The 18,435-nt window shown below is 35.2% G+C and overlaps 1 protein-coding gene across 4 annotated transcripts; it reads left to right on the top strand.

Annotated features, from left to right (window-relative positions):
* The first annotated feature begins 2,496 nt into the window (after window positions 1-2,496).
* Window positions 2,497-18,424, top strand: LOC110624372 (beta-glucosidase 13). Of its 4 annotated transcripts, none has more exons than XM_021769466.2 (11): window positions 2,497-2,624; window positions 4,478-4,547; window positions 14,698-14,810; window positions 15,165-15,234; window positions 16,084-16,142; window positions 16,243-16,318; window positions 16,448-16,525; window positions 16,618-16,705; window positions 16,867-17,107; window positions 17,463-17,575; window positions 17,675-18,424. In XM_021769466.2, exons 1-11 carry the CDS (start codon window positions 2,511-2,513, stop codon window positions 18,303-18,305), a joined length of 1,653 nt encoding a protein of 550 aa, XP_021625158.2. In that variant the 5' UTR covers window positions 2,497-2,510; the 3' UTR covers window positions 18,306-18,424. The 4 variants fall into 4 exon arrangements, with proteins under 4 accessions (XP_021625158.2, XP_043816954.1, XP_021625159.1 ...); XM_043961019.1 differs by having other exon boundaries at window positions 17,460-17,575; XM_021769467.2 differs by lacking the exons at window positions 2,497-2,624; window positions 4,478-4,547 and adding an exon at window positions 4,954-5,089 and having other exon boundaries at window positions 14,606-14,810; window positions 17,460-17,575.
* The last annotated feature ends 11 nt before the right edge of the window (window positions 18,425-18,435 follow it).

The raw sequence follows: 18,435 nt of genomic DNA, 5'->3' as shown, positions 1-18,435 counted from the left end.
TATTTATCTATTGAAATAAGCGGGTATATATACAGATTACAAAGCCGTATTAAGGTAACTCCTAATAATTCTCTATCAATCAATTAGCATATGATTATGTAATCTCTTATAATTATTTACAGATTATGTTCACATTCTAATACTAATAAAATGATATTGAAATGTGAAGGTATAATACTGATTTCTCATAGCTTGACAAAGAGCATGTAGTAGAGCCCTTGATTTTATGCATGGATGGTGAGTGCATAATCAAATTAAGCAGTAATCAGTATTATTATGAGGCTAATTGATCTTGATTAATCAGGTACATGGACCCATACCTGTGGTGAATACCCACAAGCGATGCTTAACCTTGTTGGAAACAGATTGCCTAAATTGACCAAAGATCAATCTGAAATGCTGAAAGGATCCTTTGATTTTATTGGATTAAATTATTACAGTGCATTTTATGCAGCTGCTGTACCTGCTAATTCTAATCCAATTAATATTACAATGCCTATAGATTATCTGGATAAGCGAAGAAGGCTGCTTACGTGTCCATTCATATAAATAATTTTTTTATATAAAATAATTATTTCACATTTCATATCAAATTAACAAAAAACGATTTTCTAATATAAAATAAAACGTATACAATTATAATAGTTTTAGAAAAATAATATAATGAAATATAAGGATCAGCACAGATGAATGCTTACGTGTTCGTTGTGGATTTTATTTTATTTTTATATAAATTCAAGTAAGATTTGTTTTATTTATTTTATATAAAAAAATTCATTACCATGAAATTTTTACATTTATCACTACCATTTATGTAAAAAAATATTTATTTTTAAAGTAATTATTCACAATTTCATGTTAAATTAACCAAAAAATGATATTGTAATATAAAATAAGATACATGTTTGTAATAATTTTTATACAAGGAAATATTACATAAACTAATAGTAACATGAACTGTTCTCTCAAAAAAAAAAAAATAACAACTGAAATTGTTTAGATTTAATCATAAAAATATAAACAGCATCCTTCAATTTCATTATTAAGAAATTTATATTTTTTAAATACCATTATTAACAAATCAATTTTTATATTTTCAAAAATTTATTAAAATACTTTTATGTTTTCGTCCATCAATAAAATAGTCTTTTCATCCTCTTTTTTATTAAAAATAAATAAAAAATAAGAAAAATTTTTTAAAATCTAATCTTACTCTTAAATAAAACCCTTTATTTAGTTTCTGAATATTATAATTATTAATAAGTCAGTTTTTATATTTTCAAAAATTTATTAAAATTTTTTATTTTTTTTTTAAAATTATTAAAATATATATATATTTTTTCGTGAATGAAATAATCTCTCATCCTTTTTTTTTTTTGAAAAAAAAAAAAGAGAAGGCGTCTAGCATAAGAAGACGAAGAATCAAAATTAAAGAAGAAAAAGAATCAAAATCAAAGAAGAAGAGGAGGAGAAGAAGAAAGAGAAAGCGTCTAAAAGAAAAAGAAAAAAACAAAAGAAGAAGAGGAGGAAGAGGAGGAAATGGCGTTTAGAAGAAAAAGAATCATCAAAATCAAAAAAGAAGAAAGAATAAAATTGATGAAGAATCAAAAAAAAAAAAAAAAAGAGTGGTAATTTGATAGAGAAAAGATAAGGGTATTTTAATAGATTTTTGAAAATACAAAAATTGATATGTTAATAATGGTAATATCTAGAAATTAAATAATATAACTTTCTAAATTTCATATTAATAATAGTGGATATTTTATCCGTTCGATTTAAAATTGAATCAAATTAAATAAATTAAAAATTAAAATTTTAATGTTTATGAAAATTAAATTAAATTTATTAAATCAAATTAAATAAATTAAATTGATTTGATTCAATTTGATCGAACAGACTTTTTAATAATTTTTTTATTTTTTATATTATAAAATTTAATTAAAATAATTTAATTATAATTATAATTTAATTTTTTATATTATAAAAAATAATATATTATTATAATTTATCGATTTGATTTGATTTTTTATTTTTTTATTAAAATTAAACTGATTTAAAATAATTGAAAGTCTTAAAATTAAAATTAAAATTAAAAATTAAATTAAAATAAATAAAAATTTAAATTTAAATTTAATTTTTTTAATTTAAATCAAATACCGATAATTATTAATATTTAAATTGATTAGAATTAATATAAAAATCAAGTATAATTGATGGCCTATATAATAAAAAATATTTTTATATATTTTTAGTATAAAATAAATATTTTAAAATAAATAGAAAAAAAAAATCCGCCTGAAAATTTACTATTTTATATATTTAAAAACTAAGAAAGATAATATCATACTGTTATTAGCAAAAATTAGGAAAAAAGAAATTACCCTTGAAAGTGCAAAAGAATAAAAAACTCATGATGGTAAAAATGGTATTTACCAAGAAAATTGAAATCTATTTATTCTGACGCTGGTGCCATCTTTCTAGCAACTTCAGCGATGAAAAAGAAACTAACCATGAAAGTTATGATCTTTCTTTCTTCTCTATTTCTCCTAGTTTCAGTAGTCTTCAGTGAAGATTCTATAGAGCATTTGGCTCCCGTTCACCGGACTGCATCATCTGCATACCAGGTTTGTCCAAAGTTTCCTGCCTTGTTAACTTACTATTAGAACAACGGAGGATGGAAAATTAATTTGAAGGTCTAGAAAAGGAGATATATAGAGACTATGGTTAAGCTAGAAAATTCATTGAGACTTGGGTTGGTAGATGTGCAGAAGCCGCTTTTATTTCAAATAGGATTAAGAATGACGTTATACATATGTTCTGGAAGTACCAATTTCTCTTATATCAAACAGTACCACATGCGCAAAACATGTGTTCAACTCATATCATCAAAATAACATAGTTTAAATGTTTTAGATGTTCAATATAAAATAATTACAATAAACAGTAAAACGACGTAGTTTTAACACTCCTTTCTTAAGTTGAAACTGATAAAGACAAAAAATTCAACTTGCGGGTGAGAGTCCCACGGTGAGAGGTACAAACTGCCCAATCAGAGTCAAGATGAAATTAGTGTTTTTACTAGGTGCCTTTACTAGGTGCCGAAGTAGTGCCTTCGACAAACTCTAATTTTATCTTGACTCTTAGATCTATTTTAACAACCCTACTCTAAAATATGAAATTAGGTCCTACAAGAGGTCCGAAGACTAGGCTCATACCTGAATGGTCAGATGCTTGAAGATTCAGGGGGTTTCCTATTCCCATATTCGCGATCTGCAATTTTTCTGGTGTTCCGGTCGCCTTCTGTTCCTTGCGACTGCTCGCCATGATCAGATCTCTTAAAAGAATCAAGGATCTCTCGCATGCAGTCGGCGACGGGCCGCCGTGAGCTAGGATTCCCGCTCTGATACCATGTGTAGAAGCAGAAGAGAGAGAGAAAAATGGAGAGCTTTTATTTTAAATAGGATAAAGAATGATGTTTGTGGAAGCATCGCTTTCTCTTATATTTAGGGGTGAGCATTCGGTCGATTCGGTTCAAAATCGAATCGAACTGAAGAAATCGAAAATTGAAATTTTAGTATTTATGAAAATCAAACCGAACTGATTTTGATCAGAAATTGAATCGAACCAAACTGGTCTGATTCAGTTCGATTCAATTCGGTTTAATTGATTTTGATTTTTAATAAATTTTTTATTTTTCACACTTTATTTTTAATATTTTAAATTTTAATTAAAATATTTTAATCTTAATATGATTTAATTTCTCAATATTATTAAAAAAATATATTATTATCACTAATCGGTTCGATTTGATTTTTTCGCTTTTTTCTGATCAAAATCAAATCGAACCGAAATAATCAAAATTTCTAAAATTAAAAACTGAATCGAACCGAAATAAATAAAAAACCGAACTGAATTTTTAAATTAATTCAGTTCGGTCGATTTTTTCGATTTAAATCTGCTCACCTCTACTTATACCATACAGTACCACATGCACAACACGTGCTTAGCTCATACCATTAAAACGACATAATTTAAACATTTGAGATTAAACATTTTAGATGTTTAACATAAAACAATAACACTAAACAGTAAAATGACATAGTTTTAATAATAAAAAAATATTTACCACACATTTTAGTGGATTGAGTATTTAGAAAGAAATTACCTGACCAAAGAAAAATAAATAATTTTGTTAACATTATTAGAAGATTATATGTATTTTGTTAATATTTTATTAATATCTCGATCAAATGATTAAAAATAAATGCTTTTCATGAAAATAATTTAGTTTATTAATATTTTCAAGTATTTTCTGATAAATTTTTATTTGAAATTAAGGAATTTAATTTTTTTAATTTAAAAAAATAAAAATTTTACATAATTTTATAAAAATCTATTTAAATCCTTTTATTACCAAAAGCACATGAATTTCTTGCTGTAAATAAAGGAAGTCTAAGTATCTTATGTGATTGTACAGTATGAAGGGGCAGCACATGAAGATGGTAGAGAAGCAAGTACTTGGGATATCTTCACTCAAAAATACCCTGGTTTTCCTCTTTCTCTCTCATCATCATACACATCTAATTTACATGGATATATATATATATATATAAAAAATTTACCAAACATTTCTTGTTATATAAAATTTTTACGTACAAACTTTCTACCATAAATTTCTTGTTATTAGCTTTCTGTAATGCATTTTCTAACCTAATATTCTCGTCTCTTTCTTTTCTTTCCTTCTATTTTGCAAGTAATTATATGTAAATATTAAAAATTACTCCTTTATAATTCTAGAATTCTGATCTTAACTGTTTAATTTATTTTTTTAATTTGTAAAGATACTTAAAAATAAAACACCAAGATAATTACTATCTGATCGCGATTTATTTTTTATTTGATTTAAAATAATTAATTTAATTTATTTAAAATATTTATTATTTATTTATAAATCCATAATTTTTTTTATAAACAAAGTTGGTTAGAGCTAACCTAGTACGCCGGCCGGCGATCAACTCCACTGATGTTTCTTCTCTTAAACGAAACAGTTTTATCTAAGACATAATATAGATATTAATCAAAAGACAATGTGCGAAAGAGAGAGAGAAAAAACTTTTGAATTCTTATTTCAGAAATAAAATGACGTTACAGAGAGATCCAGAAGCATCCTGCTTCCTTATGTACTCAGACAACTACACATGCACATCTCGTGCCAATTACAGCCCTATTACAATGGAAGGAGAAATAAAAGAAACGACACAGTTTCAAACATATGCATATACATTTAATTTAAAACGATGCAGTTTCAACACCCCCTCCTCAAGTTGAAGCTGGTAGAGGCAGTAAATTCAACTTGCCAGTAAGATTGTCATGGCGAGATGCAGGCAGTGCTTTTGTAAAGATGTCTGCCAATTGTTCTTGAGTGGGGAGATGACTAGGAAGAATGAAGCCTTGTTGGAGTTGGTCCCGGACGATATGACAATCTATTTCAATATGCTTCGTGCGCTCATGAAATACTGGATTAGCAGCAATGTGCATTGCTGCCTTACTGTCACAATGCAGTGGAATGGGCAGCTGGATGTCAACCTGCAAGTCCTGCAAAACATAACTAATCCAAAGCAACTCACAGACAGTGTTAGCCATTGCACGATATTCAGCCTCAGCTGAAGACTTAGAAACAGTGGTTTGTTTCTTAGTCTTCCAAGATATGAGGCAAGGACCCAAGTATATGCAATATCCGGATAGAGACTTCCTTGAGTAAGTACAGGCAGCCCAATCAGAGTCACAATAGGCATTCAAGCATAAATCATTGCTCACAGGGTAATGAAGCCCTTGATAAAGGGTGCTTTTGAGATAACGAAGCACATGTAAAGCAGCCTCCCAATGAGGCTTTCGTGGCATGCTCATAAATTGACTTAAGTGCTGCACAGCATAGCATATATCAGGCCTTGTGAGATTAATATAAAGAAGCCTCCCAAGGAGCCTTCGGTACATGTCAGGCTCATCAAGAGTTTCTCCTGAATCAGGAGTTAAATGTAATCCTTGAGGTAGAGGACAGGATACTGGTTTACAATAAAACATCCCAGCATCCTTTAACACATCTGAAATGTATTTAGTTTGGCTGAGAATAGTTGCTTGAGAGGATCTAGCAATCTCCAGCCCCAAAAAGTATTTCATAGGTCCCAAGTCTTTGATAGTGAACTTTGAGTCTAATGCAAGCTTGCACTTGTTTATAGCATCAATAGAGTTTCCAGTTAAAATGACATCATCAACATATACAAGGAGAATCAGAGTCAAACTGCCAGTGTGTTGTGTAAAGAGGCAGTGGTCATGGGAAGATTGAACAAAGCCTAAATTTTTTAGAAAATTAGTAAATTCAATGTTCCATTGTCTGGAGGCTTGTTTAAGCCCATATAAAGACCTTTTAAGCAAGCAAACTTCCCCTGGTTTGGCTTTGTGATAGCCCTGAGGTGGTGTCATGTACACCTCTTCATTTAGATACCCATGAAGGAATGCATTATTAATGTCCAACTGAAAAATTGGCCACTGTCTAGAGGTGGCCATAACGATGAGAATTCTCACAGTTGTAAGCTTTGCTACAGGTGAAAACCTGTCTTTATAGTCCAGCCCTTCTATTTGATTGTAGCCTTTGGCTACCAATCGGGCTTTATACCTTTCTACATCACCATTGGGCTTAAATTTAACTTTGTAAACCCATTTGCATCCTATTGCCTTCTTATTCTTAGGCAAAGTGGTGAGTATCCAGGTATTATTGGTTTCCAAGGCCTGAAGCTCTTGCTTCATGGCCTCAACCCAATGAGCATCTCTGGATGCTTGAGAATATGTGCAAGGTTCATAAACCTTATTGACATTACAAATATAAGACTTATGTGATGGATGAAAGGACATAGAAGATGTGTACAAAGAATTTACATAGTCCTGCATCCAACCAGGAGTCTGTCTATGTCTTTGAGTCCTTCTAACAGAGGGACTTTTCTGAGGCTCATCATTGATATGACCAGATTTATAAGGAATGGGATTTGGAGACTCACATTCAACCACAGGTATAGGAACCACAGAATCCTCTATTTCACTTGACCCTTGGAAGGGAAAGATATTTTCATGGAAAACAACATCCCTACTGATAAAAAAGGCATTATCAGCAATGTTATAAAGCTTATATGCCTTATGAGTGTTGGCATATCCCATCATTATGGCTTTAATGGCTCTCTCTTGAAATTTATCTTTATGTGTACCCACAGTAGTTGCATAGCACAAGCATCCAAATTTTCTCAAGTGAGAATAGTTAGGTAAGGTGCCATACAGTCTTTCATAAGGGGTAGTCCACTTAAAACCCTCCATAGGCATTCTATTAATTAAGTAGGTGGCAGTTAAGATGCACTCTGCCCAGAATTGGGTAGGGACTTGGGATTGCATTTTCAAGGCTCTAGCAGTGTCAAGTATATGTCTGTGTTTCCGTTCCACCACTCCATTCTGCTGGGGAGTGTATGGACATGATTTCTGGTGTATAATCCCCTTACTAGCAAGAAGAGAGTTATAAGCATGGCTTAAAAATTCCCTTCCATTATCAGTTCTAATGGTCTTAATGGTAGTGTTGAATTGATTTTCTACCATATGAATAAAGTGTTTAATAAGACCAAAAGTTTGGCCTTTTAAGTGCATCATGAAGGTCCATACGGCCCTACTGTAGTCATCAACAATGGTGAGGAAAAATCTAGCTCCAGTGATGGAACTTGTCCTATAAGGTCCCCATATGTCGATATGGATCAATTCAAAAGGCCTTGAAGCTAGAGTATGACTTCTAGGAAAGGGTAATCTAGCTTGCTTAGCAAGAGGACAGATGGGGCAGCAAGTCACAGCATTATCAGTAATGTTTATGCCCTTGATATGTTTGAGTTTGTTAACAGATGCATGCCCTAGTCTATCATGCATGTCATTCATGCTCACAGTATAATTGTGTATCCTTGCACATTGCACAAAGTTTCTTTTATTCAAATCAGATATAGGAACCATGGCATTTACAATGTTGTGAAGATTAGCATCTAAGTTCATGATCTGAATTAGGCAATGTCTAATCTCAGTTTGACAGAAACTCATCTTATTCAGTCTGAATAGATCCCTTTGTTTCTTTCCTATGGCCACCACCTTCTTATTCAGAGGGTCCTGTATAATACAGTAATGATGGCATATCACAATACAATATCCATGACTATTCATCAATTGACTAATGGATACCAGATTGTATTGAAAATGAGGAATATATAGAACATCATTCAGAAGTAATTTTCCAAAGAGGTTTAGCCTTCCAGATTGGGTAACCTGTGTTGTGTTTCCATCTGGAAAGCAAACAGATATGTGCTTGTGTAGTGTTTGTAAAGTGATAAACAAACTGCTGTTTGAGCACATGTGATTAGTGGCTCCAGTGTCTAGGATCCAGCTATCATCAGTGTCCAATTGTGCATAACAAGTTTTATGGAGTTTAGAATTACCTGCAAAGTCCATGAAGTGTGACTCAGGTTCAAGGCATGTTCCAGGGGCTAGGCTCCCTTTCCCTTTGACAAGTTGAGAAACTTCTTGCTTTAGGGAGGTCAACATGGATGTCAGTTCATTTATTTTACTGGATGTATCAGTATAGTCAAGAGGGTTGTCCTCTTCAGGCCTATTTTGTTCTACAGCTGCCATAATTCTGGTGTTTCCATATCCCTTTACACCTTGTGTCCCAATTTTGTTCTTTGACTTGAACCAATCGGGGTATCCAATCAGTCTAAAACACCCCTCCCTAGTGTGTCCATTCATATTACAGAAGGTACAATGTCCCTTCTTGTTGTCAGGCTTTCTAGGTCTGGCCTGACTTTGAGTGTAGGTTTTGTTTAGTAACACAAGGGATTCAGAGTTGTCACTCATGGCTCCCAAAATCTCCCTCTGAGACTCAAATTTCACCACCATTGAGTATGCCTTATTCACTGTTGGCAAGGGATCCATTCCCAATACTTGGTCCCTTACAGACCCAAAAGACTCGTTCAGTCCCATCAGAAACTGCATGAGTCTGTTTCTGTTGGTTATATCTGCTATAGCCCTAGAGGCTCCACATGTACAGGTAGGGAGGGTCTCCATACATCCTAACTCATCCCAAAGTCTCTTTAGCTTAGTAAAGTAGACAGCAACAGGAGCATTCTCTTGAGACATAAGAGAAATTTTTCTGTGCAATTCATATATCATAGGGCCATTGCATTCTCCAAACCTTTCACATATTTCTAACCAGAGATCTCTGGCTGAAGCAGTGTATATAAAACCATCCACCAGTTCCTTGGAGATGGAGTTAAGGATCCAGGATGTGACCATGAAGTCACATCTCTTCCACTGTTCGTAACCCTCAGATTCTTTACTAGGTGCCGAAATTGTTCCTTCGACAAACCCTAGTTTCATCTTGGCACCCAGGGCGATTTTAATCGCTCTGGTCCATGATCTGAAGTTTGATCCTATAAGAGGGGCTGAGACAAGACTCATACCTGGATGATCAGAAGTTTGGAGACTCAAAGGATCTCCCATTCCTTGGGTCACGCCTTGTGGTCTTTCCGGTGCACCCGTTGCCTTCTGTTCCTTGCTACTGTTCCCTCGCTCCGTCGCCATCAGATCTCTCAGCAAGCCTCTAGATCTCACTCATACAACGATTGACGCGCCGTCGTGAGCCGAAACTAGGCTCTGATACCATGTGCGAAAGAGAGAGAGAAAAAACTTTTGAATTCTTATTTCAGAAATAAAATGACGTTACAGAGAGATCCAGAAGCATCCTGCTTCCTTATGTACTCAGACAACTACACATGCACATCTCGTGCCAATTACAGCCCTATTACAATGGAAGGAGAAATAAAAGAAACGACACAGTTTCAAACATATGCATATACATTTAATTTAAAACGATGCAGTTTCAACACCCCCTCCTCAAGTTGAAGCTGGTAGAGGCAGTAAATTCAACTTGCCAGTAAGATTGTCATGGCGAGATGCAGGCAGTGCTTTTGTAAAGATGTCTGCCAATTGTTCTTGAGTGGGGAGATGACTAGGAAGAATGAAGCCTTGTTGGAGTTGGTCCCGGACGATATGACAATCTATTTCAATATGCTTCGTGCGCTCATGAAATACTGGATTAGCAGCAATGTGCATTGCTGCCTTACTGTCACAATGCAGTGGAATGGGCAGCTGGATGTCAACCTGCAAGTCCTGCAAAACATAACTAATCCAAAGCAACTCACAGACAGTGTTAGCCATTGCACGATATTCAGCCTCAGCTGAAGACTTAGAAACAGTGGTTTGTTTCTTAGTCTTCCAAGATATGAGGCAAGGACCCAAGTATATGCAATATCCGGATAGAGACTTCCTTGAGTAAGTACAGGCAGCCCAATCAGAGTCACAATAGGCATTCAAGCATAAATCATTGCTCACAGGGTAATGAAGCCCTTGATAAAGGGTGCTTTTGAGATAACGAAGCACATGTAAAGCAGCCTCCCAATGAGGCTTTCGTGGCATGCTCATAAATTGACTTAAGTGCTGCACAGCATAGCATATATCAGGCCTTGTGAGATTAATATAAAGAAGCCTCCCAAGGAGCCTTCGGTACATGTCAGGCTCATCAAGAGTTTCTCCTGAATCAGGAGTTAAATGTAATCCTTGAGGTAGAGGACAGGATACTGGTTTACAATAAAACATCCCAGCATCCTTTAACACATCTGAAATGTATTTAGTTTGGCTGAGAATAGTTGCTTGAGAGGATCTAGCAATCTCCAGCCCCAAAAAGTATTTCATAGGTCCCAAGTCTTTGATAGTGAACTTTGAGTCTAATGCAAGCTTGCACTTGTTTATAGCATCAATAGAGTTTCCAGTTAAAATGACATCATCAACATATACAAGGAGAATCAGAGTCAAACTGCCAGTGTGTTGTGTAAAGAGGCAGTGGTCATGGGAAGATTGAACAAAGCCTAAATTTTTTAGAAAATTAGTAAATTCAATGTTCCATTGTCTGGAGGCTTGTTTAAGCCCATATAAAGACCTTTTAAGCAAGCAAACTTCCCCTGGTTTGGCTTTGTGATAGCCCTGAGGTGGTGTCATGTACACCTCTTCATTTAGATACCCATGAAGGAATGCATTATTAATGTCCAACTGAAAAATTGGCCACTGTCTAGAGGTGGCCATAACGATGAGAATTCTCACAGTTGTAAGCTTTGCTACAGGTGAAAACCTGTCTTTATAGTCCAGCCCTTCTATTTGATTGTAGCCTTTGGCTACCAATCGGGCTTTATACCTTTCTACATCACCATTGGGCTTAAATTTAACTTTGTAAACCCATTTGCATCCTATTGCCTTCTTATTCTTAGGCAAAGTGGTGAGTATCCAGGTATTATTGGTTTCCAAGGCCTGAAGCTCTTGCTTCATGGCCTCAACCCAATGAGCATCTCTGGATGCTTGAGAATATGTGCAAGGTTCATAAACCTTATTGACATTACAAATATAAGACTTATGTGATGGATGAAAGGACATAGAAGATGTGTACAAAGAATTTACATAGTCCTGCATCCAACCAGGAGTCTGTCTATGTCTTTGAGTCCTTCTAACAGAGGGACTTTTCTGAGGCTCATCATTGATATGACCAGATTTATAAGGAATGGGATTTGGAGACTCACATTCAACCACAGGTATAGGAACCACAGAATCCTCTATTTCACTTGACCCTTGGAAGGGAAAGATATTTTCATGGAAAACAACATCCCTACTGATAAAAAAGGCATTATCAGCAATGTTATAAAGCTTATATGCCTTATGAGTGTTGGCATATCCCATCATTATGGCTTTAATGGCTCTCTCTTGAAATTTATCTTTATGTGTACCCACAGTAGTTGCATAGCACAAGCATCCAAATTTTCTCAAGTGAGAATAGTTAGGTAAGGTGCCATACAGTCTTTCATAAGGGGTAGTCCACTTAAAACCCTCCATAGGCATTCTATTAATTAAGTAGGTGGCAGTTAAGATGCACTCTGCCCAGAATTGGGTAGGGACTTGGGATTGCATTTTCAAGGCTCTAGCAGTGTCAAGTATATGTCTGTGTTTCCGTTCCACCACTCCATTCTGCTGGGGAGTGTATGGACATGATTTCTGGTGTATAATCCCCTTACTAGCAAGAAGAGAGTTATAAGCATGGCTTAAAAATTCCCTTCCATTATCAGTTCTAATGGTCTTAATGGTAGTGTTGAATTGATTTTCTACCATATGAATAAAGTGTTTAATAAGACCAAAAGTTTGGCCTTTTAAGTGCATCATGAAGGTCCATACGGCCCTACTGTAGTCATCAACAATGGTGAGGAAAAATCTAGCTCCAGTGATGGAACTTGTCCTATAAGGTCCCCATATGTCGATATGGATCAATTCAAAAGGCCTTGAAGCTAGAGTATGACTTCTAGGAAAGGGTAATCTAGCTTGCTTAGCAAGAGGACAGATGGGGCAGCAAGTCACAGCATTATCAGTAATGTTTATGCCCTTGATATGTTTGAGTTTGTTAACAGATGCATGCCCTAGTCTATCATGCATGTCATTCATGCTCACAGTATAATTGTGTATCCTTGCACATTGCACAAAGTTTCTTTTATTCAAATCAGATATAGGAACCATGGCATTTACAATGTTGTGAAGATTAGCATCTAAGTTCATGATCTGAATTAGGCAATGTCTAATCTCAGTTTGACAGAAACTCATCTTATTCAGTCTGAATAGATCCCTTTGTTTCTTTCCTATGGCCACCACCTTCTTATTCAGAGGGTCCTGTATAATACAGTAATGATGGCATATCACAATACAATATCCATGACTATTCATCAATTGACTAATGGATACCAGATTGTATTGAAAATGAGGAATATATAGAACATCATTCAGAAGTAATTTTCCAAAGAGGTTTAGCCTTCCAGATTGGGTAACCTGTGTTGTGTTTCCATCTGGAAAGCAAACAGATATGTGCTTGTGTAGTGTTTGTAAAGTGATAAACAAACTGCTGTTTGAGCACATGTGATTAGTGGCTCCAGTGTCTAGGATCCAGCTATCATCAGTGTCCAATTGTGCATAACAAGTTTTATGGAGTTTAGAATTACCTGCAAAGTCCATGAAGTGTGACTCAGGTTCAAGGCATGTTCCAGGGGCTAGGCTCCCTTTCCCTTTGACAAGTTGAGAAACTTCTTGCTTTAGGGAGGTCAACATGGATGTCAGTTCATTTATTTTACTGGATGTATCAGTATAGTCAAGAGGGTTGTCCTCTTCAGGCCTATTTTGTTCTACAGCTGCCATAATTCTGGTGTTTCCATATCCCTTTACACCTTGTGTCCCAATTTTGTTCTTTGACTTGAACCAATCGGGGTATCCAATCAGTCTAAAACACCCCTCCCTAGTGTGTCCATTCATATTACAGAAGGTACAATGTCCCTTCTTGTTGTCAGGCTTTCTAGGTCTGGCCTGACTTTGAGTGTAGGTTTTGTTTAGTAACACAAGGGATTCAGAGTTGTCACTCATGGCTCCCAAAATCTCCCTCTGAGACTCAAATTTCACCACCATTGAGTATGCCTTATTCACTGTTGGCAAGGGATCCATTCCCAATACTTGGTCCCTTACAGACCCAAAAGACTCGTTCAGTCCCATCAGAAACTGCATGAGTCTGTTTCTGTTGGTTATATCTGCTATAGCCCTAGAGGCTCCACATGTACAGGTAGGGAGGGTCTCCATACATCCTAACTCATCCCAAAGTCTCTTTAGCTTAGTAAAGTAGACAGCAACAGGAGCATTCTCTTGAGACATAAGAGAAATTTTTCTGTGCAATTCATATATCATAGGGCCATTGCATTCTCCAAACCTTTCACATATTTCTAACCAGAGATCTCTGGCTGAAGCAGTGTATATAAAACCATCCACCAGTTCCTTGGAGATGGAGTTAAGGATCCAGGATGTGACCATGAAGTCACATCTCTTCCACTGTTCGTAACCCTCAGATTCTTTACTAGGTGCCGAAATTGTTCCTTCGACAAACCCTAGTTTCATCTTGGCACCCAGGGCGATTTTAATCGCTCTGGTCCATGATCTGAAGTTTGATCCTATAAGAGGGGCTGAGACAAGACTCATACCTGGATGATCAGAAGTTTGGAGACTCAAAGGATCTCCCATTCCTTGGGTCACGCCTTGTGGTCTTTCCGGTGCACCCGTTGCCTTCTGTTCCTTGCTACTGTTCCCTCGCTCCGTCGCCATCAGATCTCTCAGCAAGCCTCTAGATCTCACTCATACAACGATTGACGCGCCGTCGTGAGCCGAAACTAGGCTCTGATACCATGTGCGAAAGAGAGAGAGAAAAAACTTTTGAATTCTTATTTCAGAAATAAAATGACGTTACAGAGAGATCCAGAAGCATCCTGCTTCCTTATGTACTCAGACAACTACACATGCACATCTCGTGCCAATTACAGCCCTATTACAATGGAAGGAGAAATAAAAGAAACGACACAGTTTCAAACATATGCATGTACATTTAATTTAAAACGATGCAGTTTCAACAGACAAGGCAGTAATTTATCTAAAATAACAAGTTACTAGGTCACGTGAAAACTACAGGTCTCCATTATCTATTTTTCAGTTTCTTGCTTGCTTGCTCAGTGGCTCACAGTCATCAAGGTACGCCGGCCACCAACACTAAGGGTGCTTATTCTCTTAAGCGAAACAGTTTTCCGGCAGATTTTGTGTTTGGGACTGCATCGTCAGCCTATCAGGTTCTTTCCTCTCGTTTTTTTTTCGTACTTTTTTATAATTCATAAATTGAAGAGTGGGGATTGAACTTCTGCGAATACCGTAATGTATTTGGAGGGAGTGGATGGAGGTTTTACAAAGCTAAGTTAAAGTGAGATAATGGAAGATAATGCTTCAAAATTTGGTCAATTTTTTAAAAATTTTGAAACCTTAAAAAGTCTTACTTCCTCTCAAACAAAAAATCTCTGAAAACTTCCTCCGAACATGGTCCTAAAGTTTTCCGTTTACTTGGTTCATGTTTTTTTAATGGTTTTTAGAGCAATTTTAATTAATGGGAGTTTAAATACTAAGAAAATCTATATGTGTATGATTCACAGTATGAAGGTGCTGCATCTGAAGATGGTAAAGGACCTAGCATATGGGATACCTTCACTCGGAGATATCCAGGTCTCTTTCTCTCTTGATCTTTTCTATAATTTTCTTTTTTTGATAAGCAATCTTATTTGTACGTATTATTGAATATTGGATTGATCTGGTTTAATTATGGTTCAAGTTTTTGTTTGTCACAAGCAAGGCTGTTCTCACCTACTTCAGTGACTAACATAAACTAATGCCGACATTTCTGATGTAAAAAAATGGAAGAAAATTAATGTTAATAAAAACTCAAAGATTGAGATAGCACCACCTAAGGGTCTATCTCAAGATGATGCATCACTGTATACTTGATGAGCTTAAAGTGTTTGGGGAAATGCCTTACAACCCAGCAGTATCTAAGGTTTCCAGTTCTACTTGGGTTTGATTCCTATTTTGCTGCTCTACTGCATGCTGGTAATTCCTTGGGTTGGTTGTTTTGGAATTTGCATTTTCAGTCTCCTTTTCTACTGCTGTGCTTGGTTCATATGAGTTGTTTATCTTTTAATAATTGCCACAGAATTGAATTTCTAGTCATATGTTTCATATTTTGCTAATTGCTCAGCTTCTCTAGCCGTGCAGTATCCTTATCAGTTGTGATAAACTCATTTTAGGTTTTGATTTGGTTTGCTTGTAGTCTATTTCGTCTGGTTTTTTCTGTTATTTTGTTTGTTTTGTCCTAAAATGCATTGCTCCTTTAGCTTTTATTACTGTGCATTCCAGGGGCTCATATTCTATCTGCTTTTGGGCTTCAATTTTCTGTTTTTCTTGGTTTGGCTTGTGCCCTGTTTTGCTTCCATGGATTTTTTTAATAAATTAATCATTTTGCTTATTTAAAAAAAAAAAGATAGACTTCATTTTGTGAAGAACTTGGGTGTGGTGCAGGGGCGATCAAGGACAACAGTAGTGGAAAGATTGCAGACGACTCATATCATAGGTACAAGGTATAATATTCTCTCCATGCAAATTGCATATGTGAACTGAACCACTTTCTTTATTTTTTCTTAATGAATTATAGATTAATCTATTTGATGGATTGATCAGGAAGATGTGGCTCTAATGAAAGGATTAGGTTTTGATGCTTATAGATTTTCTATCTCCTGGCCTAGAATTTTGCCTTGTAAGTTTATGCTGCATTTATAGTTTTTTTTTTTGGTAATTACATAGACTCACAAATCTTATTCTCAAGTGTAGCTCTATATGACATAATTATTATAATTTTTGTTGTTTTTTTTAATCTTTTTTTTAGTTGGTCATGTTAGTGGAGGAATAAATCAAAAGGGTATTGATTACTACAACAATCTCATCAATGAACTCTTGTCAAATGGTATTAATTAATCCTAAACCAACCTCCCTATATTTTCTCTCCTCCTGCTACAGACACCTATTTGTTCATACATATTTATGCCTTAATTACAGGAATCAAACCTTTTGTGACTCTATTCCACTGGGATGTTCCACAAGCCCTTGAAGATGAATATGATAGTTTTTTAAGCCCCAAAATTGTGTAAGTACTAATGACAATGTCAAAGTTTATTTGCAGTCTTTGTAAGGTCTTGATATCGAGTCTTAACAAAGTCAAAATACTTTTTCTTTTTTTTTGCAGTTTCTCAATTATGTATACATATCTTCAATATTTAATCAAGTTATTTGATCATTTCTGCACAGCAAAGACTTTAGAGACTACGCAGAATTATGCTTTAGCAAATTCGGAGATAGGGTTAAGCACTGGATTACGTTAAATGAGCCACTATCCTATGCTGGTACTGTATATGTAGTTGGTAGATGTTCAAAGTCCTTCTCTACAAACTGCAGCGGAGGTGATTCCAGTACTGACCCATACACAGTTGGCCACTACCAGCTTCTTGCTCATGCTGCTGCAGTTGAAGTCTACAGAAAAAAGTTCCAGGTAAATTTATATATATAACTTTACAATAAAAAATTTATAAATAAATAAATCAAAAGACATTGTCCAAGTAATTGAAATATAGGAGAATACTTAAGAAATGGAGCTCAATGGAATAAAGGATTGAGATCCTGCTACCACAATTGAAGGTGACGCAATTGTGCAATTTGTATCATTGCTTAGTTATGAAGTTTCTCCATTTCTTATCAAAAAAGGGGAAAAAAAAAAAAAAGGAATGTGGGATGTGCATCAATTCATGGTTCAGACTGTATATTCGCATTCCTCTGTGTACTTAAATTCACTAGATAATAATATAAATGAGGTTTTGAATAAGAATTTTTTTTCCCATTTCTAGAAGTCTCAAAAAGGCCAAATTGGGATTACCTTGAATGCCGGTTGGTTTGTGCCCTTCACCGAGTCAAGTAATGACCATAAAGCAGCATCTAGAGCCATTGCTTTTCAATATGATTGGTAAGTGTACATTTTATATCCATTAGCAGTTTTATTTATTGAACTAGTAATTTATATGGCTCTTTTACTTCCTATTTTCCCCCCTTCTCTTTCTTGAAGGTTTATGGAACCACTAAAGTCCGGTTCATACCCTATTGATATGGTTAAGCTTGTGGGAAAACGATTGCCAACCTTCTCTGAAAAGGAAGCTTCATTGGTTGAGGGATCTTTTGATTTCATTGGAGTAAACTACTACACTGCAAATTATGCAAAGGATGTTCCTTGCAAAAACAACAGCTTCAGCTACTTAACAGACTCTTGTGTCAATGTTTCATCCTGTAGAAATGGGGTTCCAATTGGCAATAAGAGTGGGTCAAGTTGGCTTTATGTTTACCCAAGAGGGATTCAAGATCTTCTGCTCTATACCAAGTACAAGTTTGATGATCCTGTCATCTACATAACTGAGAATGGAGTTAGTGAGTTGAATACTGGTTCGGTTTCTCTAGAGGATAACCTTAGGGTAGATTACTACCGTGAGCATTTGTCTTACCTTGAAAATGCAATGGCAATTGGCGTCAATGTTAAGGGATTCTTTGCATGGTCATTATTGGACAATTTTGAATGGAATTATGGTTATACAGTTCGATTCGGTTTGATATTTATAGACTACAAGGATGGATTGAAAAGGCATCCAAAAAAATCAGCAAATTGGTTCAAAGACTTTCTTGCTCCTGGGAATCACACAGCATAGGATGAGGAACTTTGAAGCTTTAGTTCAAGGAAACTTGCAATTTAAATTGCAACTCTGTTTTCTATCAAGTGTAGTTGTTTGTAACTCAAACTTTTATCCTTTATATGTTTCAAGTCTGATATCGCATAAA

Source organism: Manihot esculenta, chromosome 10 (genome assembly GCF_001659605.2).
Source record: "Manihot esculenta cultivar AM560-2 chromosome 10, M.esculenta_v8, whole genome shotgun sequence".
NCBI lineage: Eukaryota > Viridiplantae > Streptophyta > Magnoliopsida > Malpighiales > Euphorbiaceae > Manihot > Manihot esculenta.
The sequence above is the reverse complement of the archived record's forward strand: the minus strand, read 5'-3'. Positions and strand labels throughout refer to the sequence as shown.